A 19248-nucleotide genomic window follows, 5' to 3' on the forward strand; every position below is an offset into this window, starting at 1 on the left:
TCCTTGTGTACCCTTATAGTATGTCATCGTCACGGAATGACGAACGATTGATTCCGTAGAACTATACCATAATCGCAAAGTCAATTTATGATTGATTTATAAGTAACATCAAACTTAAGTCATTGATCTGTATTATATGCATTGAGCGATGAATCAATAGGTTTCCATATACTGATTATAAAAGTGGTAATTTTATTAATTTTATAACAAAACAAACTACCCCCTTAGTGCATGTAACATATTGACCACTCGCTATGGTAACCATACGGGAGCGCCACGAGGAATCAGAGCATCAGTGCACACCAGTCTCCAGCACCGTTGACACGTTAAGCACAGGTGTTCAACAGATCTTAGCGAGTGCAGAATGGCTTTCTATTCTCGGTACAAAATGGTGTGGGATAAAATCAAAATGAAGACCATCATGTTGATGTTGATGTTTTCATGTGTGTCATCAGATTGGCTGTCAGAGATAGGTGGAGAGCAGGACAGAGTTTTACCCGGACATGTGTATCAGGTATTTCAGACAGCAACAGTTCGACAGTGTCACCGACTCTGTGGGTATTCAGGAAGGTGCGTTTCGGCCAACTGGATCTTGTCAACTAGTGAATGTCAACTTAGTACTAGTGCTGTAGGTGGCGGTAGTTTGCAAGTGTCCGCGAACAACGTGTACCTTCCGGTTCATCAATTTCCTCCACAGGTAGGCAGTTTCCATATGAATGCGTAAATGTTGAATCATGACAGTTCAATAGGGTAACAGATACCCTAGTTGACTAATGAGGCTGTGAACTCTCCTGAATTCCGAATATTATCCATGTTTTCATCTCATTTGCTCACCCTAAGCCATGAATTCCGAATACTACTTAACACAACCCCAAAATCATATGTAAGAATTGAATGAACAAAGGCAGAATGTCAGCCACAGACCAAAACCTATAGAACACGTTCCTTGGTCATAGAAGGACGACATTTGAAATTAAATATATATAAGGTATAGAATTATTTTTTTTAAATGTTGAATCTGCATAGTTACCAAATTCGATTTTATTGCGTTCCGTGTATCACACTGCAGAGTATCCTCTGAATGCACCCCCGAATCCCGCGTATAATTATTTGAAGGTGGGTGTGAATCCCACATTTGCCCTGATGATGATCACTGGTATGTCAGTACTATATGCTCATGATATCAATCACTGGATTGTCTGGTCCAGACTCGATTATTTACAGACCGCCGTCATATAGCTGGAATATTACTGAGTGCGGCGTAAATCAACAAACCAACCATATTACACGTTGTGGTGTAACCGACATACTGTTCAGAGCGGCATTTCACTATTTGGGGCGGTCGGGTAGCCTAGGGGTTAAAGCGTTCGCTCGTCACGCCGAAGACCCGGGTTCGATTCCCGACTTGGGTACAATGTGTGAAGCCCATTTTTGGTGTCCCCCGTTCGATATTGCTGGAATATTGCTAAAAGCGGCCTAAAACCATACCCACTCACTCACTCACTCATTCACTATTTCATTTTATCACAGTTCGAAATGGTCAACCTACTCTGAACAATACAATATCTACAACATCTCAAATTCAATTGGGCCTCAGTCTGGCACACTATGTAATCCTCTATGCTCATTCAAACTGATCTTAGAGTCTCTTCAGCCGCACCGATAGACAGATCAGTGTAGTTGTGATGTGTGTATGAACTTTAGGGTTGATTTATAAATTGGCATCTATCAACCAGTGCCGGTTTCAAGGAGAGAATATATTTAACAGCTTGATTGACTGCAAGGTTTGCTGGTAGCTTGCAATTGGTTTCTAAGCATCATGGACTCGGTAGGACTAGTTTTGACAAAGAGAACAAGAGTTATAAATTTTATGTGATAAAGAATACGAATATATTAATGGAAGATATTAGGTGCGTGTATCTTCAATGTTTAACTTTTATCATCCAATACTGGCTTAAACAGGATATATCACTTGGGTGAGATATGGAGGTTACAACTAGAGTAAATTTAACAATGATCACGCTTGTGTGTTTTGGGATTGTAAATATCCTGTATTAGGTATGAATATTCTATTTAGAAAGCCTTGGTGTGGTAATATAGGATATTCACCACCCCAAAACACACAAGCGTGATCATTGTTAAATTCAGTCATCGAAAACTAGTTCCCATCTCTCACAAGCATTGCCTAAACATTGCTAGTATTCCTGGAATGTGTGCTTTAATATACATGATGTCAGAAGGTCAGTGATTTGTCAGTCGGGCAGTGGCAACAGTCAGAATAGTTACAACTGAAGCTACATTGGGGTAACTACATATAGGCAACATAAAAATTGCCTACACATATTGTTTCTTATTGCCTTTCGCGGCAATCCATCGGTCGAAAAACTGGCCGTAACTGCCCTTTATCCAAGGGTGGCTACTTTAACCTAATCTTTCAGACGTCACGTTTGTTTAGAGTCTGCCTGGCCTGCCATGACGTTACGAAGAGCAGAGTCAGACGTACACACAGCGACAACATTAAACAAGGCAAATATTCGGTCGAATCCATCTTTTAATTTGGGGAAAAGGCCCCAACCTGAGTTGCTGTATGGAAGTTCGTAGGTTTTTGTATCTATACTGTGGGATCACACTATGTCAAAATGTTACTATTAGGACCAACCCTTTGGTATTCTCAGGAGTGTTGTAAGAGACAATAAACACAACTGGGAAAGGAGGAGTGGGGTTTGTTAAACATTTTTTTTGAAGGAAATCCAGCATGTTGGTGTTCATTATTTAAAACAAACAAACCATTAAGGCAAGAATAATTCGATCTGTATCTTTCGTTCTACAACGTCATACGTCTATGTTTATAAACTGATATTTGATACTGTGAGCACAAAATAGTTCCACATTGTCCTTGTGAGAATAGGGGGCACTGGTTGCCCAGTCGTCAAAGCCGTCGCAATTCGCTATGCAAGCCTGGAACCCAAGATTGTGGGTTCGAATCCCGGTCAACCTCGATTAGGATTCTAAGTTTGTTAGCACCATACCCGTGCTCGAGGGTTTTACCAATCAGGTAAACATATGAGATCTGCATCACTTCGGGCTTTCCTCCTACATTAAGCTTACACGCTGTAATAGAACTGGGATACTGTTCAAAGCATCATTGAACCCAGCTCACTCACTCACTTTTATGAGAATGAAGGTTGATAGGTACGATACCCAATCGTCCAAATCATCGAACCTGAACATTCAAATCATTAGGTTGCATTGAGCGCTTTTCGCTGACATTATTGAATCAATATATACTCCATTCCAGACAGAACATATTGAATAAACAATCACGAAACTTTTAAGGACCATGAACTTTAGTACTTATATTGATCTAACAATATAAAAATTCAAAAAGCGAGAGGGCATAAGCTGTCTAATAGTGGAAGCACATGTATCTCTATTGAGCGTAATATGTGATAATCCTTCTTTGACAAACACTGTTTTCAAGATTTTAACCAATACTTTATACCAATACTTGATTGAGAGAACTTGAATTGATTAAAGGACATCTCGCGATGGCACATGGCATTAAGTCGACTCAAATCGTTGGAAAAGACATAGCTCAAGTCCACACACAAATCTGGCTAAATGTGCGCTTCAGGTATTATCTATGGTAATTTTGCAATAAGGGAGCGACGATTTGATTTTCTCTTGAGATTTTTTTCTTGTCGAGAGCAGATGGTCAAAGACTCGCTGCCGTACATCAATGCGCTCAAGACGCAGACTCTGTACACAACAACCTCGGTATGGGTTTTCAGCTTGATGTTCTCGTCAAACTGGCGGGGATGGTGTACGCAATGCCGATCCGCCTTTGATCTCAGCATTCAAGGACAGATTGTCTGTGATGACTGAGCCGAGGTAGGTTAACGCGATGTCGTCTGCTCGATGCCGTGGCCCAACATGTTTGGCTTCTCTTCTCTTGGTCTTTGTTAAGTGTGTCAGAGCTGGGTCGTCTGCAAAAGCAGAGGGCTTTACGTACTTGACTAATTAAACAGCTTCCCATCCGATTTTGTGCGGCGTTAGACTCAGTCTGTCGAAGGTTCGATGTGTGGTTCAAGTGTAAACATGACTGTAAAGAAGATTCCAAGCAGGGATGGGCAAGTACACAGCTGCAGGATCGCAACTGAGGTATCCCATCCATTCCGAGCCCTAACTAATAGGATTTCACGTCCTCCTCCATTGCTAGTAGGCGCCAAGTGGCTTCCAGTGCAGTTTAAAAATGTTTTCCCAGGAGTGTAGATGAATAGTGCTCAACCCATCTCTTCATCTGCTTGCCTCTGTCACTGGTCGTTTTGCCCATTGCAGATTTCAGGTGCACCGTCTTATTTTGATTTGGATCAATGTCTTTCTTGATGCCATCGCACACACCTTGGATGATCTCACCATCAATGGATAATTGACTTCCCTCGCACAAGAGATATTTGCTATATGTAAAATAGAAAGGACAAAATCATTCCATAGTCATAAGATATCTCTGCTTGAAGTAGCTTCCATTTTGCAATTCCGAAAAAATCATAATCATGTGTTCATGAAACAAATAGTTGTGGTACCAGGTGCCCGCGAAAACATGTGTTTGGTATATTATGCCAAATGATTTTTAACTAGAAAAGAAAACTACTTAAATATAGTTCACAAATATGTTCTGTGAAGGTTTCACCACGGCCAAAAGATTTAAAATGTGTATGAAGCATAACGGTTGTACTTTTCAACAATAGTGCTCCTAACCTTGTTATAGATTAATAATATACCAACAGCGGATGTTTGCTATTTTATAGATTTATTCTTGAAAACATACCGTGAAGTTAATACGTATAATGAAGTAGTTCCTATCAGCCAATCAAACCTAGAATGACCGAGAGATGATAATATGTGCGCACTGCAAAGGTGTGTGGCAAATACATACACGCTTGAACTTCTTTAACACCAGGCGTTGTTTAGGATTAAGCAGTGATTGATTAAGCTATTTTTTATATGTCATGCTTTCTACACACGTAGGAATATAATCGATATTACATGTAGCATACAAACGCTGTAGCCATTGTTCAACCCCACCGGACGCAATTATCCGAGCTTGTCAAATAATCAAAAATCAACCTTTGGTATTGGTCTGACTATTTGATCTTCTTGGAGCTGGGGCTGGACTGGGATTTTATCGCAAAATATATATTCTGCTTCAGACAGTTAAAACAAACATTACATTGTTGCAAAGTGTTTTTCTTAAAAAAACATGTCAGGTCATATATTTTATCAAAATGGAGAAGCGATATTTTAACTTGTTCGACTGGTAATCACTATCAATTTGTTAAATAACTTCCTTCTCTCAGCAAATATATCTGTCCCCAAGAGCGATTTCTTTAAGATACATAACTACATATTTAAATCTTCCTGTTGAAACAAGCCGTTGGCATGGTATCTCCTGAGAACATAGAACTTGTACATTATGTGAATCACTAGTTTTTGCCGACAATTCCAGGATATTTCGCTGTGAGGTATTCAAAGAAGACAGAAATTTGCACATATCTAAGAAGTACTTATGTTGGCAAAATTTGTTCCCTTTCCAACGCATATTTTGTATGCAATTTGAAATAAGGGACAAAACCCCTTCCATATCCAATAGAAATCCCTACATAAAGCAGAGTTCATTGTACGATTCCGACTATATTATGAGCATGTGTTTATGAATCACTATCAAATATTACAAGGTGTTCGCGAAAGGTGAGCATATCCTGCCGCACTGGTGGCACACGTTACAAACACATGAAAAAGGAAAGTCAGGTGTTCTCCTAAAAACAACAGCACGGGAACATATGGTACAAGTCAAAATAAGGAATAACATCGAACATAATTTTTGTCACTGATGCGTCAAATTTGGAAATGTCCTCCACATGTCTACCATAAAAGGTTTTGAAAGCTTTACTGAGACCTTGAATGTTGTAACCTTGATGAAACAACTTCTGAGCAAGAGTTGTAGGACGCTCTTTGAAATCTTGTTAGAAAGAGCATGCTCGATTGAATCCCAAAAGTGGTGAAATGTGAACACCAAAGGCTGGAGCTGCTCGACATGAATGGTAAGTTGACTATTGGAAAGTTGAAGTCGTCCCTCGTCTTGTGGAGAGTGTTTTGTCACTCTGAATCTTTATGCATAGATCTGAATGTGAAACAGATGTTTATTTGTTTGTTGTTTAACGCCTCACTCAGCAATATTAGACGGTCTCACTGGTCTCCTTTATTTCTAGTTCAGGTGGGTGAATCAGTGGAAGGGAATTGGCTATTGGATTGTTATTGAACGATATAAGATCATCGATATACCCTTATAACTTAAGTTAAACTTCTGGGCCAAATAACTTTGTTTTCACTGCCAATCCAAAAAAAAATAGGACTCATATGCATCAAGAAACAAATCCGCAGGAAGGGGGCCACACTTGGTGCCAAATGGTACGTAGTTATCAATGAGGAAGTCCAGCATTTCACATATTGTTTTCTCAGACGACATTTGCGTTCATTTTTCACAAATTGTCCTGAACCTCTGAATATAGATACGTAACTGTGTTCACCACATTTTTTAAGAAAAGCCCAATGGATAAAGGGATGAAGTTTCCCTTAAGTTTGTCATATTGGGATAGTGTTGTAGAGAGTTGAAAAATCAAATGTTTTGACAGAATTGAACTTGGTATTTTTTTCTGAGATTGCAAAAGTTTAATTCAACTTGTCTCAAATACTTTCTGTTAATATAAAGAAAGTCCTACCTTGATTGTATTAAGGATTATGGTTACTTTTTGAGACAGGGATTTGGTGGTACATTTGCTAGACCCAGCAACATATCTCTCTTCGTACGGATTTCTTTTGAGCTTTGGAAAAGTACAAAAGAGCAATGGACAAATGAAATCTTTATGTTCGTTAATATGAATTATAAACTCGAAAATACGATCTACGAAGTGTTGCCATCTTGTTATCACTATTATATATGAAATATGTACTATTCTCTTATACCACAAGTGGTGTTTTATGGAGAAGTAGCAAGTTGTGAAGTCATTTCAAGTTTAGTAAACGAATAATTGATAATAACAAAAAAGAATTACCTGGAATGTCTTCTCAGCATTACTTTCAACATATATTGATTCATTTAGACGAAAGAATGCAAGACAATTTCAATAACCAGTGAGCATTCAGATCAATAGCCACACTAAATGACTTCATTAAGATCAGGTTATTTCAAACAAATTATGATCGATCTGTGCCAAATCTAACTGTTTACATGTTAGGTATAAACACTAACAGGTCCATAGTTACAAGTGACTTGCTCCAAGACATTAACTCAACATAGGACAGTTGGTACTTGATAATTATAATAAAAGTGTAGACACACATTGTTGATGTTAGGAGTATAGCTAAATTGAACCGTACTGATTAATAGTCATAGTTAAATGTAACGAGAAGGTCACAGGAAAACGCTTTTGTACTTTACTTGTCAACAGACATATTTCCAGATCATAATTGTGAAAAATATAAAGGAGTTCATACAAGATTTCAGAGAAGTAGAATGTCCATCACACTGTGATGGCGGCACTACTTACGTAGGGTCAGAAATGCAGTAGCAGTCTCGTTGTGAATAATTAACTGCAGATTCATATTTTCTGCAGCATTTCTATGTGGCCGACATTATTAAGACGTTTGTGTTTTGTTTTGTTTGTTTGTTGTTTGACGCCGCACAATATTCCATCCATATGACCGCGGACCACCCGATCACGTTAGTCGCCTCTTACGACTAGCATGGGTTGCTAAAGACCAATTCTAACACGGAATCTTCACGGGACCAAACCGTTTGTATTTGCTTTGTCTGTATTTGCCTTGTATTATCCTATATGGTTGGCTTGTATTCTTAGGGTGACCTGAAATAATACGAAAAAATCACTTATCTAAAACCCCAACATGCGGCCTTGCAGTTTGTCCAAAAGTCATGTTGTGTTTTCAAGAATTTGACTGCTCTCGTTACTCCGGCCCTCTCTCCCTTTTGTTTGAAACATCACGAAGTGTTTGGAGACCTAGACGTCTCACAAATATTGTCTAAATGGTCCTCGTGCTCGTTTCAGGATTTCTGTTCATAAATTTATTTTAACAGATTACTCGAGCTTTTCTAAGTTTTTGCTAACATCTAATTATTTATTTCAGTTGCTCTATGAACTTTATTCTTTTATTCCAGACAAGGTTTATTTAGTATGGTAATGTCAGTTGTTTTAGTTCACGATAGAAACGAAACATTTTAATCTTATTTTTGTTGTTGAAAATCTTCCTAGACTCACCCATGCGCAGATGAACCCTGTGGAGATGACCACGTGTGTGTCCCTGTCACCAAATCTACCAACTATGTATGTGTACACGTCGACACACACACAAACCAAGCACCTGCGACTGGAATAACGACCGGTACTGCACCTACTGCTGCAACAACTTCTGTACAGGATACAACACCGGCGTTGACAACAACACTGACACCAACGACGACACCTACACAAACAACATCCACACCGACTTCGACACTTGCACCGACAACAACACCCTTACCAACTACAACGGCAGCACCATCTACTACAACACCTGCACCAACTACAACAGCATCACCCACTACTACAACACCCGTCCCAACTACAACTCCGGCTCCGACTACAACACCTACACCAGAGACCACACCAGCACCGACTACCACGACATCTGTACCAACTACAACAGCAGCACCAACAACTACAACACCTGCACCAACTACAACATCCGTCCCAACTACAACACCAGCTCCGACTACAACACCTACACCAACGACGACACCAGCACCGACTACCACAACAGCTGTACCAACAACGACTACACCAACAACTACTACCCGTAAGTACAGAGTAAACCCTTGAAATAGGTTCCATAGGAATTAGGTTATCTGGTGCTCTGGGCAGTTGCTGGTCATGTCACAAATGACTTCCGTTGGCATTCCGGGGCAGACGAATTCCCAGTAGCTCGAACTAGCCGAGGATTCAAGACATTGACATCGTACAGTTCTTTAAGACCATTATTGGTGTCCCCCACAGTGATATGGCTCGAATGGTCAAAAACATCAAAACATGATGTGATGTTATCAGTTAGCCCGACTACCCATTCAGTTTGTCACTTACCAACTTTGTTTCAGGTTTCTCAGCCGATGAATTGGTCCTACCTGCCTAATTAAACTGCAACATTATTACCTCATGTTCTTTAACCTTTGGCTTTGGTATCTACAGCAATTATGTCGTAAAGAAACGTTCTCTGATATTTTCATTTAAATTGTTCCAGGCAATGAAGTGCGGCTGTTAAGCAGGACGTACGAAACCCTTGGCTTAATAACTGTTCTTTTCACCCAGATGATGGCACGTGCGTTGATAACAGTGACTGCAGTTCCCTTCCCTTCACAGAGTGTTCAAACAGCCTCTGCGCATGCACCGTGGGAAGTGACATGGATGAATCCACTGGCATATGCAGATCATTAGCAGGTATATTGACATATCTTTTGATAGTAAGAGAGCACAATCAATGTGAATATCGCTTCAGTAGTACATATATTGAAATAATTAGGTAAATATTGAACACTTTGACATTCTAAAGATAATATGACACGGATTGCTGTCGAAACTATACTGAACTGCAAAAGAAACGTCACCATGGATAGATATATGAGGAACCTTATTTGTCCAAACGATGTAAACATACTTTGAGACATATTAAAAAGATGAAACTTGGAAAAAACTGATCATCAAGGTTGAAATTAAAGTGTCAAATGTTCTTGTGAAACACAACACTAGTCCCTGAGAAAATGGCATCGTGTGTCCGCCATGTGCATTGATGACTGCCGTGCAACGTCGATACGTGGAATGGATGAGGCGGTTGATGAAGGCCATGGGCACTTGAGCCAACACTATGAGGAACGCCCGACGCAGTTCAGCTGCAGCGTCATTCAGTCGTCTTTGAATCTCGTCCCACAGGTGTTCAATGGGATTTAAATCGGGACTGAGGGCAGACCACTGCATGGCTCTGATGCCATTCTGCTGGGGGACATCCCTCCTTGCTCTCGCAGTGTGGGCACGGGCGTTATCATCCTGAAACTCGTGGTTGCGGCGACGTGCCAAATGAGGTATGGCGTGTGGTCTCAAGACTTGATCAATGTACCGAGCTGCTGTGACACCATTGCCTCTCTCTGGACCGATGTTCTAGAAGACCACAGGGTCGACCCTCTGTGCAAGACCAATTCCACCCTACACCATGATGCTCGGACCACCCCACGAGTCTCTGACAAAAACACAAGCATCCGAATAACGTTCCCCACTGCGTCGCCAGACTCTCTCTCTCTCTCTGCCATCAGCTGTTGAGATACAGTAACGGCTCTCGTCTGAGAAGAGAACTCTTATCCACTGCTAGTGGTGCCAAGATGGGTGCTGTGTTGCCCACTGAAGACGGTCCCGGCGATGACGTGGTGTCAGAATGGGTCCTCGGTGTGGCCTGTGACAGTGGAGGTGTCTGCTCGTCAATCGTCGACTCACGATGTCCGCACTAATGTGTCGCTGGTGTGTCCCCATTGTCTGGCGAGCAGTTTCTGCAGCAGTAGCAAAGCGATCTTGAAGATGCTGTCGCACAACCTGACGATCCTGACGTCGGGTGGTGACCCTTGGTATTCCACTACGTGGTCGGTCATCTGTATTGCCTGTATATTGTCCTTGAAATGCATTGGACATTAAATGCGTTGGCTAATTGTCGGGTGGTTTGTCCAGCTTGCAATCGTCAAAGGGTCTGGTGCCGCTCATTTCTTTTAAATCTTGGCATGTGGTAGCAATTCAATAACGAATCAATGTCATCCGATCTGGGTGGATTTTTAGAGGGCAAGAAATGGGGGAACGCATGTTTCAATTTGCAAGGAACTCACGGAATTCACGTGCATCGGGTTACCATGGCCGTTGCCGTGATGCGTTTGGGCGATCGGTTTTATTGTCATCATATTTCTTTATCATCAAATTTCATTTTTCCGGACAAGGTAATGTTAAATTTTAGAAACTTTGACAAAAATTACCCAGATATTTAAAAAGGAAAACTTTTCATGCAATGCTACTTGGGGTGACGTTTCTTTTGCGGTTCAGTGTATTTGACTATTTCATAAGATTTCTCTCATCAAACTAAAATGGGTCCTAAGATGAAACAAACTTAAAAATATAAATGACGGAGAACCGAACAGAAAGCATTTGAACCTATTTGAGGTCCTCCTTGAAGCGTTTCTGCCTTTTTATATATGTTGCGCCTAGCTCAGCTGTTCAGTGGCGCTTTGAAAGCATTGGCAGTTGAGCTTCATGTTTGTATATAGGAATCAGTTAGGTAGCTTGTCTCTCTCTCGAACTGTCCCTTACGTGAAGACTAGAGGTTTACCCTTTGTCCCTTGTGGAATTGGTAGCCAGTTTCTTAAGTAACGGTGAAATGTAATTTTGTAAGTTGGTCCTTGTTATTCTTGCTGCTCTGTTTTGTACTCTTTTGAGATGGTTGATTGAACAGGAACTATTTGGCAATGAATTACAGTAGTCCAGTCTTGATGAGACATACGAGTGGATCAATAGGTTAGCGGTCTCTGGGACAAGATACTTTCGAATTTTCCCTATATTCCGCATATGAAAGTTAGCTGCCCCTGAGATTTTTAGAGCTTGTTGCTTTGATACATCACTGGCAACAAGTTTTCTTATTGGTGTAAAATGTGAAAAACGTAACATTGGATTTGAAAGGTGAAGATGAACATGTTTTACTGATCAGCTGGTACTCACAGCACCAGTCGTCTCCACCGGTTACCACCTCATACCCCGATCCGCCAGTGACACTGGACCTAAGCCAATAACAACGGATGCGCACGTACAATCTCACACAGCGACCACACGTCCACTTGCATCAGTTCAATAAAAACGATAACACAGAGAACATTAATAATCAATTTACTTTCAAAGACAGAATTGATGCATTTATCTTTGTATGTATCTTGAGAATGAGGCCAAATACTGTAAACCAAAAAGGTTGGTCGGTTGGTTGGTTATTTTACGCCGCACTCAGTAATATTCCAGTTATATGACGGCGGTCTGTAAATAATCGAGTCTGGACCAGACAATCAAGTCATTAATATCATGAGCATCGATCCACGCAATCGGGATCCATGACATGCATCAACCAAGTCAGCGAGCCAGACCACCCGATCCCGTTAGTCGCCTTTTACGACAAGCATAGTCGCCTTCTACGGCAAGCACAGGTTGCTGAAGACCTATTCTAACCCGGATCTTCACGGGGCTAAACCAAAAAGGAGATATCGAAAAACATATACTTTTGTGTCAGAAACGAAATTGTTGCAATCTAGAAATATGCAGAAATACTACCCAAAGAAGTAATAGAATACCCGATTTTTCCATACTACTGTAGTTAATCTGTCATACCATGACATGACAGAATCGGGTGCTCTCTAACTTCTTTTGAGTAGTATAATGCCACTGAATGTGAAGTCTGATCGCAGGAAACAACATCCACGCCCTCCAGGTGCAGTGGGTGACGTTTGATGAACAGATTGTGGTTCAGTGTTTTCATGTGTAGTTCATTTGCACGATGGATTAATACAACTGTGTTGTTTTCATAATTTGTAATCATTACAGAGTGCTCGTCCTTTGGATCTACCTTCACCAGCATCACGGATAATGCCATCACCGATCATAATCTTGAGATCCATTCATCGAAGACGTCAGCACAATGTGAACAATTGTGTCTAGACGCCTCATTCGTATGTAAATCGTTTGAAATGTTTTTCAATACCTGTTTCTTGCAGGAAGTCTCATGGTATGATGTTACAGGAAGTGAACGTGGATATAAGAAATATGTCAATCACAGCCAACGCAGATGTAATTGGTGAGCTACGGTATGAATTTGAGGGCCATTCTATGCTACAGGAGTAACAATCCCAAAGCGCAACAGCTTGTCTATATATCGGTGCTTGTCCAGCACACAGAAGTAGTGTAAGGCCTTATGATTTCAATTTATTGTGTTCATAGTTTGGTGCTGGTATTATAATAATTATAAACCATTTTACTTGGAATTTTCCGAAGTAAATAATTTGGTCCAGATATAACAGGGAAGAAATTAATGCATCCTCAAGTTTAACCACAGCCCCAAAAATCTATTTGCAGGCCATATTGGATGTCCTGTGTTAATATACCTGTGAATACAAATCTTTGAAAATTGTTTAGTTCGTGGGTTTTGTCTAAAAAGTATTACATCCTTGGTCCCTTGAGCAGCATAAACAATTTCACTTACACATCACATACATAAAGAAGCGAGATTAAGTCATTCAGTAGTGGTCTGCGTCTCTTCTTGTAACAGCAGGTAACATTGAAACGTTGAACTAAAGGAGTTTGATAAGCATCGGCCTCGGAATCCTTACATAGATATTTTGGTTAACACCTGGTTTAACCATCGTTTTACTTTGTCGATCCGCTGACTGTCAGTTCGAATCACTTATCAATATAATACAGTGGGTTTCATCTCTTGTGTAGCCCCTTCAATGATTTAGTGTGCACTGTATAACACGTTTGAATTTTATACTACATGTAAGTATGTACCACAAATATTTTTTGAATATGGTTAATTGATGTATGTCATTATTCCTGTTTTGATTTCCTAATGTCCTGCGTACTGTCGGTGTTGTTTCAAATATCAGACTGTTGTCGGGGGCGCTGCAATTCACTGTGCAGAGTTGCGTCCCTTAGACATGCCTGAAACATATGGCCAGCTTCGCCCTGATTAAGTTTCTAGGTTTGGCAGCAATATGCCGATGCTCGGGGTTTCAGCATTGCGGTAAACGTATTAGACCCGAATCACTTCGGGCGTTCCAACACACCAAGCTGTGATGCCATGATGTAGGTAATCATGCAAATCTGTGTTCACAGCTGTGCTCAACCAACTTACTCACTTACGTCTACTAGATTCTTTATGAATATTGATATCATCTTTGACAGTACTTATTTGTACCTACATATTGTTTACCTTACTTTTTTACTATTACATGTGAAATGTGTGTCAAGCTGCTAATATTTTCTATGGTTGAACACACACTGTTAATATTTACATTTCAATATGTGTCAAATTGCTTATACATTTCTTCTATAGTTGAACACGCCGTTATACTTCATTACTAACACAAAGTGATGTCAATAAAACTCATACAACCTTCAAACTGTTGTTTTGTTTCGTTATGATACTACTACTAAATGTAAACTGCCGGGGAAAGAAAGTATACACCTATGTTTGATGGTGGCTAAAAATGATACTAACATGGATCTGTTTTCGACCTTAAGTTTGCAGTGTCTCGGCCACGTTTTGGTAATATTTCTAATGTGTTGGTCAAATCCAAATTTGAAGTGTATACTTTATTTTGCCCGGCAGTTTGGAAACTGCTATAATACTGAACTAGGATATTTTCGTTGTTTCCTATACCAATCAAACATAAGAGAATAAAAGCGACAAAACCCTTCCCAAAGTCGAGAGTCAACCTCTTTGGTTTATATTAAAACAGAGAAATTGGCCTGTAAGCAAGTTGACTGATATTTAGAGAGTAACCTACGAACAACAAGGATAAACGGATTATCTGTCCCTCGGGAATTTATGTTGAGCGTTCCTCGTCAAGGATAGGAACTTATAAATTAATTGATTTGGAGCAGATAATCACCCATAATCTTTATGTTACCAATAGTATTTTTTTGTGAGAAAATGTAGACAAATGTGGGACTCAGTTAACCTATTGTTGGAAACGACGTCAATAAAATCGTCATCTTCAATTATTTGCGACAATGCGCTCATATCTCCTTACGTTCCTGTGGTCATAACATAAATGTGCTGTCTTCGCAAAACATTGACAACAATGGTTGGATGGTTTGTTGTTTAACGCCGCACTCAGCAATAGTCCAGCTGTATGAAAATAATCGAGTCTGGACCAGACAATCCAGTGATTAATATCATGAACATTGATCCACAAAATTCGGATGGATGACATGCATCAACCAAAACAGCAAGCCTGACCACCCGATTCCGTTAGTCGCCTTTTACGACAAGCATAGTCGCCCTTTACGGCAAGCATGGGTTGCTGAAGACCTATTCTACCCCGAAATCTTCCCGGGTCGACAACAATGGTACAGTTAATATAAGGCTCAGAGAGAATTACTGATAAATAACGTCACCTATATCATATACTTTCGCTTGTGGGTAATGTAAAAACTTAAATGAGTAATATAAAGAATAACTAACTCGAAACTCGGAATTACGGATAATCTGTCACGAGTAAATCAATGGCGTCAATCCCGGGACATTAGCGAGGGACTGAAAACATGAATGTTGTGAGGATATTAAACACTGTTTAATGAAGACGTTTCGTTATGTGTGATCTTCTCACGGGTGAGTAATGAAATATAATAATGTGAGTGCCAGGATCCGGTATTTATGGGGGAGAATTCAGAAATCGTCTTGATTATTATCCTTGGTCTGTCAGCATAGACTCACACTCTTGGGTTTCACCAAAGTGTTAAAGGGGTACGGGTGACCCAGTCGTTGAAGGCGTCTTCAGTCATTCCGCTGTCGTGGGTTTTTCCAAAGTGGTTAACGTCTACGACCTTCGTTCGTTAAGAAACACGGTGCGTCAGAACTGAAATTATGTTACAACATTCCTTAAACCCCACAAACTCTCTCTCTCTCTCTCTCTCTCTCTCTCTCTCTCTCTCTCTCTCTCTCTCTCTCTCTCTCTCTCTCTCTCTCTCTCTCACACACACACACACACACACACACTCACACACACACACGCTTACCAGTAGTGACTTCCCAGATGCTAATTTGACCATGTTGAAGACGATGGTGACGCCGATTGATTTGCCTTCGAATTTGAGCTGAAGTGATTCGGCATTGAAGGCTGATTGTATCCGTATTGGCGCTGTCTTAAAGTGGCGTCACGCACAATTGTGTTACGTTGCGTAATACATGTAATTCGCGTCCGTTCATCACTATCTGGTAATAAAGAAATTGATTTTATGTCTATAGCAACACTTGCATAGTAAAGTGCAGTGTTTTAGTTGATGACAATAAAATAGAAATCTTTTAATGCAATCTTTGTATCTGTTTGCTTTTCACGCATAAACATATACTCGACAGTCCAGTTTCTGTTCAAATTTTACAAACAGCGGAACGCTAAAATATAACGTACATTATAACGCAATTATAACGTACATGAATCATCGTTACGTGACGTCTATTAGTATTCATACAGACGTACCCTCCCGTATCTGTCCCCTGCGCGTTATTTTCTGGCATTGACATTTTATATTTTCAGGAGTAGTTTCTGTAAGTTCCTGTAACACCAATATGTTAGTGTTTTTTTCAAACAAGTTAAGTTTGGTTTTCAATATTGTTGTACATATATGGAATGAAGTCACAAAAACGCAACTGCTACAGAAAAGAATGCAAAAGTTGACTTTTATGCAAGCCCCATGTATTTCACTACCCAAGAATGGGTATAAAACATGTGCGTTAACGGGATTCCATATGCATTGTTTAGTATCGTGCTGACAACAACCACTCAGGAAAACAACAAAATTACGCAATTATTCAATATTACGAAATGACACACCTGTCCGAAAATGAGCGTCTGCGAGCTTCTGGTATGCTTGAAACAGGATCGAGTCAAAGTGCCGACCGCCCTTTGCTGGACAAGAAGGAACCCAACATTATTATGGTGAACAAAGACAGTGACACTTCAGTTACGGTGTAAAATATTTTATGAGCGCTTTCGCACATCATGACGTTTTGCTCAGGTCAATCATCAGTTCCCAGCATAAAGCTGTAACAACCACCAACAAAAATGACACAAGTCCAGGCTTGATATCTGTTGGGAATCCTTAACTATACTCAACAACAAAAGTTCCTGGGACACCAATATTTTAGTGTATTTTTCAAACAAGTAAAGTTCGGTTTTCAATATTGTAGTACATGTATGGAATCAAATCACAAAAACGCAACTGCTACCGAAAAGCATACATTCAATACAAAAGTTTACTTTTATGCAAGCCCCATGCATTTCACTACCCAAGAATGGGTATAAAAATATGTGCGTTAACGTGATTCCATATGCATTGTTTAGCATCGTGCTGACAACAACCACTCAGAAAAACAACAAAAAATTTCAACATTACGAAATGCCACGCCTGTCCGAAAATGAGCGTCTGCGAGCCATTGGTAAGCTTGAAGCAGGATTGCAATTGAGTCCAAGTGATGTTGCAAGACAATTTAACGTCCACAGAAACACCATTTGGTGTTAATGGCAACGTTGGCAACAGACGAATGTAGTCAGAGACCATTCTCGGAGTGGCAGGCCACGCGTAACCAATAATCGACAAGACAACTGGATTCGAACAACACACTTACGAAATCGATTCCAGCCAGCAACAGTGACTGCAAGAAGCATCCCTGGCCTTCGACGAATATCTTCACAAACCGTACGTCGCCGCCTCAGATGTGCATGGATTGTCGCCAGAAGACCCGCAAGACGTCCCATATTCACAGGAAACCACCGTCAAGCACGTCCACAGTGGTGCAGACAGCGTCTACGTTGGACGGCCATGCAGTGGGGACAAGTTCTATTCACTGACGAGTCTCGTTTTCACCTCAGCCACGGCGATGGACGGATTCGAGTGTACCGACGTCGAGATGAACGTTACGTCAATCACTGTGTCATGGAAGAAGATCGGTTCGGGGGCGGCAGCGTTATGGTATGAGGTGGGATTACAGCAAGACAGAGGACCCGTTTGATAGTGGTAGAGGGAAATCTCAATGGATAGCGACCAGATCATCGGCCCTTTTGTTCTACCGTTTTTGCGTCGTCATGGCCGAGGCATTACCTTTCAACATGACAACGCCCGGCCTCATATTGCTCGACTTGTTCAGGATTCCCTTCAACAAAACAACGTGAATGTTATCCCCTGGCCGGATCGCTCCCCTGATCTCTCACCAATCGAGCACATGTAGGATGAGATGGATCGGCGCCTTCGACGTCAACCACGTGTTCCACAGACACTCCAGGATCTTCGAAACATGCTCCAACAGCTATGGACAGATATCCCACATGAGACGAAGATGTGTTGCTTGCATCGCAACCAGAGGTGGACACATACGCTATTAATTAGTAAATTGACATTTTGGTATGTTCACGTTTTTTATGAAATCACGCATTTTCTGAAGACAGTATGGCAAATTTAACCATTTGAACACTTACAGGAGTCATTTATCTGTTGCAAACCGAAATTGTTTCAGATTTGGTAAAAAACATAATTTTGCATTAAATCTTATTCAATGTCACAGGAACTTTTGTTGTTCAGTATATTTAACTAGAATTATTTGTATAAAAGTTGCTATTTTGACAGCCTTTAGGAATCTCTGCCCATGGCCTACAGGCACCTATTTGACTTGAAACATCACAATCATGTTTGAATGAATGCAAGACGGTCACAAATTTGACTGGACCTCTGACAATCACATATTTGATTTGATACATAACAATAACCTATTTGACTTGATAGATTACAATTTTAGATTTGATGTTAATGCGATGTCACATCTTATCGCATTCATTTACAGTGTGTGGGCACTGGTGGCCGAGTCGTCTAAGGCGCCGCGATTCGCTGTGCAGAGTTGTGTCCCTTGGACACACCAGGAACATATGATTGTGGGTTTGAATCCCGGTTCCCCTCGATTATGTTTCTAGGTTTGTCAGTACCATGCCCGTTCTCGTGACCTGCATCACTTCGGGCTTTCCTCCCACATTAAGCTGACACGCTGCGATATAACTGGAATACTGTTAAAAGCGGCGTTAAACCACTCATTTACAGTGCAGGTACACGATTATATTCCCAGCTGATGTGTGTGTATATACTGAACAAAGAAGTTATGATCATTAATAATGTGGTGGACATCTTTAATTAAATTGTATGTTCAGTTTTCACAACGAAAACATATCCCCAAAATATTCATGATCCCGAATAGTTTGGGTCAGTGGAAACAAATATTCTTTCATAAAGGACTTCTATCGTATCTTATCATCATTGTACAGATGCACTTCTACAGAACATAAGAAACTAACACTTATCCCGTGTACGA

General features: G+C 40.5%; 1 protein-coding gene across 1 annotated transcript; it reads left to right on the top strand.

Annotated features, from left to right (window-relative positions):
* The first annotated feature begins 318 nt into the window (after positions 1–318).
* On the top strand, positions 319–13102 carry LOC124145530 (probable serine/threonine-protein kinase clkA). The gene is made up of 4 exons (XM_046515314.2): positions 319–697; positions 8328–8910; positions 9417–9545; positions 12717–13102. The coding sequence occupies exons 2-3, from the start codon at positions 8402–8404 to the stop codon at positions 9418–9420; spliced, it is 513 nt and encodes a 170-aa protein (XP_046371270.2). The 5' UTR covers positions 319–697; positions 8328–8401; the 3' UTR covers positions 9421–9545; positions 12717–13102.
* Positions 13103–19248: the final 6146 nt, after the last annotated feature.

This window comes from Haliotis rufescens, unplaced genomic scaffold (assembly GCF_023055435.1).
Source record: "Haliotis rufescens isolate VD_foot unplaced genomic scaffold, xgHalRufe1.0.p SCAF_8, whole genome shotgun sequence".
NCBI classification, from domain to species: domain Eukaryota; kingdom Metazoa; phylum Mollusca; class Gastropoda; order Lepetellida; family Haliotidae; genus Haliotis; species Haliotis rufescens.

Excerpts from the sequence above, each read along its gene's own strand:
- LOC124145530 (XM_046515314.2), top strand. The coding sequence starts at position 8,402 with ATGTGTACACGTCGACACACACACAAACCAAGCACCTGCGACTGGAAT.